Source organism: Achroia grisella, unplaced genomic scaffold (genome assembly GCF_030625045.1).
Source record: "Achroia grisella isolate CSIRO2021 unplaced genomic scaffold, CSIRO_AGI_Agris_v1 utg660, whole genome shotgun sequence".
Lineage (NCBI taxonomy): Eukaryota > Metazoa > Arthropoda > Insecta > Lepidoptera > Pyralidae > Achroia > Achroia grisella.
In genome coordinates, this window is record NW_026712984.1 from 713,058 (window position 1) to 718,011 (window position 4,954).

A 4,954-nucleotide genomic window follows, 5' to 3' on the forward strand; every position below is an offset into this window, starting at 1 on the left:
ACGAGTAAATAATTCATATCTAAGTGTTGATTTGCAAAAAAGATACTTAATGTACCTCAGATATCTATTCAAACATTTCCTATAAAAAATATATATACCGCTTTTAAAGCTATAAAAAATGTATCTTATTGTATTTTTCATTTACAATATTGTTTGCATTATAATATAATATTTTACACAGATATGTTATCAATTTTCACACGTAACTTTTTTCCCACAAGTGCGAAAAAAATTCTTCTAGGGTAACACTGAAGTACTGCAATATGTTTACTTGATTTTTAAATTACTTTAGTGCGTCTTTACAAATATAAATATTTATTACATGTATTTACACAACATACACAAAATGTTTTATGGTGATCTTACGTCTGTTACATTTAAAGAATAAAAATAACAGAAAGCGGATGTCTATAGTGGCGCCAGTTTTACCGCCATATTGGTTTTCTAGGTACTTCCGTTTTCTGTTCCGCCATTTTAAACGCTCGTCTCTTGTCTATAATTTTCGGATAGAGCGTCTTTATGGACAAGGTCCGTAGATAATTTTTACTCTTTGGATTACATACCTACTTTAGTGTGCTCTCTGATTACTTATCGTCTGTCAAAGCAAAACAATGTATTCAAATTATCATTTATTTATTAATTCCAGCTTTTCCTGGCATAATATTTATTTATGTAAGAATGCAAAATGGATACGTGGTCGAATTTGTGCCGATGCTGCTTATCGCCAGATTCTGAAGTGTCATTATTCGATGAGAAAAACGTGACGGAGAAATTTCATGAAGTAACTACAGTTGTGGTAATTGTTTCTATACTTACTTTAAATAGTGTTATTTTGTGATGACTTAAATTTATTTAACAATTCTAACCTTAAATATTTATTCACATCTTATGTTCAATTAATCTTTTTAATTTGTATTTCGAGGAAGAGTTTTATTGTTTATAACCTATAAAAATGTTACATCATTTATTTCTTGTCAATAATTTTCTGGTGTTTTGACGGATGTAATCGTTAATAATAACTAATTCATGTGTCATTATTTTAATATATTATTATATTATATATTTTAATATATTATATAGTATTAAAAAATCTATTCAATATATCAAGTCTCATTTTGCAGCAGTTCGGTTTACTATAATAGATAATTTAAATAATACAAATATTATATTAAAGTTGGATAAGTATGATGAGTTATATTTTGTAAATATCTATAAACAAATATATGACTAAAGAGTATCACTAATAAGTTCAAAAATTCCAATAGGTTCCTCATTGGAATTTCTGTACTTATTTGTGAATATAATTTCTATGAGAGAGGTGCCACATTGTGATTATTCTCTAACTAATTACTAAGAATATTACCCACTGCGTCACTTACATGTCTTTGGTAAAGTGACTTATCTGGCACAATCTATATGTGCTGATTTGCAATTACTATATCACAATATAATGTTTCAAGATTGACTAAATTTAAATAATATAAACATAAAAAATGTACCAGTTGGTTACAGTTGATTCTTCTCAACTGAAGTGGCTAGCCGAACTGGATGGTATGGATAGTGATAAAAAATATGATGTGCATGCAATGACCTATATAATTTTGAATCTTGTGCTTGGGTGAGCAAATCAGTTTTTCTTCTGGCCTAAAAGGGCTTGGGGGGGATTCGAAGACAGAATTTTAGGGTGGGTCAGGCTTTTAAATTAATTTGCAATATATTTTGTTAATGTTGTACTTCTTGCTCTAATAACAAATATTAACATGTATTTATAAAAAATATTACAGGTGAAACACGATGATGGCTTGCCACAAAAACTATGCTTTGAATGTTATACGAAAATGAATTCAGCATATCAATTCCGTAGGCAGTGTATTAAGATGGATAGTGAATTGAAATTGCAATTGAATGCAATACTCAGTGAAAACTACACTGACGACACCAATAGTGTGAAAAATCAAAGCTTGGATGGTGATGATATAGCTGATGATCCTATAAAACAATTGGAGTCTATAATAAAAAAGGAACCTGTAGATAGTGATGATGATTATTACTATGTGCTTGTGATTGATGATCCCAAGGAAAAAGATGATGAAAAAGAACTGGAATCTTCCACACTACTTGCAAATATTAAACTAGAGAATGCAGAGGAAATGCAATCACCTCTAGAAGAAATACAACAAATATTAAATGAACCAATCAAAGAAATTCCAGAACCTTCTAACACATTTAAAGGTCTTGATTCAATTGACTCCTTTTTAGTATCTAACACTAAAGTGCCTATTAATGTACCTGCAACAATACTCGAAAATGAAGAAGAGAGTCAAGAAAATTATGAAAGTTATACACATCCAATGGAAATGGAGGAAACACAGGATAGTGCCTCACAAGATGAAATACCAGGCATGGTGACAGAAGATAATGAAATAGATGAAGAAAATATATCTAACAATATTGTAGGCTCCTTACCCACATCAAAAAGTATCATTAAAATATTAACAAGTTCATCTTCAGATGGAACTATAATATTAAAAAATAATGAAAGCATTCAATATTTAACCAATAATGAACTCATAGCAAATAATGACAGATTAGATGAAGAGCAAGTGATTTATTGTGAAGATGATAATACCCAATATCAGATAATAAAGTGTGATGGCACAGAATTAGTCATTGAATACTCTGATGGTGGTCAGGTAGCAACAGTTTTGCAACAAGACGATGGAACATTTGTATGTGATTGTGGTGAGCAGTTTGATGATTTAGCTGAATATGAAAAACATCAATATAAACATAACCCAGCAGGAGAACACCTCTGTAATTTGTGCGGAAAAGGCTTTGAATCTGCGGAGATTTTAACTGGCCATATACTGCTGCACAGTTTCACAGGTCTTCTAATAACATGTCCATTTTGTAACCAAGTTGTTAGAAGGAATACTTTAACACAACATATTAAATATGGTCACAATAATATCAAGCCACGATGTGATTTGTGCTTTAAAACATTTGCAAACCCCAATAACTTGAAACGTCACATGATGATACACAAAGGGGTAAGAGAATTTGAATGTGACATATGTTATAAAAGGTTCCACCAAAAAATCACAATGCAGACACATAGAATGACACATTTGAATCCATTTTCATGCAATCAATGTGATCTAATATTCAACAATAAGACGGAGTTGACAGATCATAAGGATTCTGAAGACTGCACAAAGTCCAAAGTGACAAAAGTAAAGCAGGAATTAATGAAAACTGTGAAACAAGAAATCACTACTAATCTTGGAAAGTTATTGGGCTATGCTTGTTCTCTGTGCAAGAAAATGTTCTCTGTCGAATCAGCTTTGGAGCAACATATTGAAAGCTCACACATAGTGGATCCAACTGAGTTGCTTTGCTCTGAATGTGGAGAAGTATTGCCTTCGAAAAAGGATATGCAAACACATATCCTAAGTCATAAGAACATGAAGTTGAAGAGTGTAAAGAGATTTGAATGCACAATGTGTGGGAAGGGTTGTTCTAGTCAGGCAATGTTGATAATGCATGAGCGTGTGCACACAAATGAGAGACCATTCCCTTGCCAACTGTGCTCTCTAAGGTTTAAAACTAAAACACATCTACGTACACACCAACTCACTCATACAAGAGAGAAAAAGTTTGGTTGTTCAGTCTGTATGAAGTTCTTTGCATTGAAAGGAAATTTAGTTGTACATTTGAGAACACATACAGGTGAACGTCCATATGTCTGCACATTGTGTGGTGAAGCTTTTATAGATTCTAAATACTTGAAGAAACACAAATTAAAGAAACATGCTATTGACAATGTACCTTGGAATAAATATTAGTAATTATATATTGTGAAAACCTCCAGAACAATTGTTGATGCTGCATTACAAGAAATAAGTTTTACCCCAAATAGGAATATTTTTGTACTATTATAGGGCCACGGGGTTTGATGAACTTTAATCTCTTGTAGATTAAAACAAGTAACATAATAATATATTTACTTATTCATATCACCTCCTCTAAATAGAGGGAAAACCTCAATCTAAAATAATTACTAAGTTTTATTATACAAGTCAATATGCTAATACATTTGTTATACCAATAGAAAATCAGTTATTTATTTTTGCGTATGTTTTGTTTATATTAATGCATACATTAAATATATGTGTAATATGCCTATTACAGTTAGAACTGTGTATATTCATATGGATTTTGAATCCTTTGTAATAACATTACTTAATATAAAATCTCATACTGTAAATGTTAAAAATATATTTTATCCCAGTATACTACTACTATTTGCATAATGGTATGTGTTACTAAAATCAATTCCTATGTGTATATATATACATACATATATATGTATATATGTTGGTTAAACATCACACAAACATGTTTAGTGAATACAAACTAAGAACAATTCAATTTAGCTATTAGTTCAACATGTGTTAATGGTCATAGAATAGAATGACTGTTAAAATAAATAAATTATAAATTTGTGTTGCTTCTTATTAATTTCCATGTTATTTAATGACAGTGTCATTATCTTTGCATGTCCAAGGTAAATTATTTTACCTGTGATAGACTAAAAGGTCTTTTGCATGATTATGTCAGTCTCGCCTATTTCATATGACAAGCGACTTTCTATGCAAGTTGTCTGGTATTGCAGGTTCCATAATAACGACGCCTGTAGTGCTGTTAATATAGGAGCGAGTTACCGTTTACCGTTAAGTGGGCTCTATTTGCCAATCCAATTACATAAAAAGTTCAAATCAACAAAAATATACTTTAGACCCCTTTTCAAACTTGTAGCGCGGTGGTATCCTCATCACTGTAGCGTTATATATGTTGCGATGAGGTGGCACTACATAATATATTATTGTATTATGTAGGTAGTGAGTATACCGGTAAAATGATTGTACTATTTATTAGACATTATTAAGTTTAT

General features: G+C 30.9%; 1 protein-coding gene across 1 annotated transcript; it reads left to right on the plus strand.

Moving 5' to 3' along the window:
* The first annotated feature begins 448 nt into the window (after positions 1-448).
* Positions 449-4,434, plus strand: LOC131849849 (zinc finger protein 35-like). The gene is made up of 3 exons (XM_059199978.1): positions 449-528; positions 647-796; positions 1,785-4,434. Exons 2-3 carry the CDS (start codon positions 686-688, stop codon positions 3,843-3,845), a joined length of 2,172 nt encoding a protein of 723 aa, XP_059055961.1. The 5' UTR covers positions 449-528; positions 647-685; the 3' UTR covers positions 3,846-4,434.
* Positions 4,435-4,954: the final 520 nt, after the last annotated feature.

What these genes read in the sequence shown, in the direction of transcription:
- LOC131849849 (XM_059199978.1), top strand. Translation starts at nt 686, where the DNA reads ATGGATACGTGGTCGAATTTGTGCCGATGCTGCTTATCGCCAGATTCT. An exon ending in ATGAAGTAACTACAGTTGTG is followed by an intron (nt 797 to 1,784) that starts GTAATTGTTTCT and finishes AAAATATTACAG; the next exon opens with GTGAAACACGATGATGGCTT.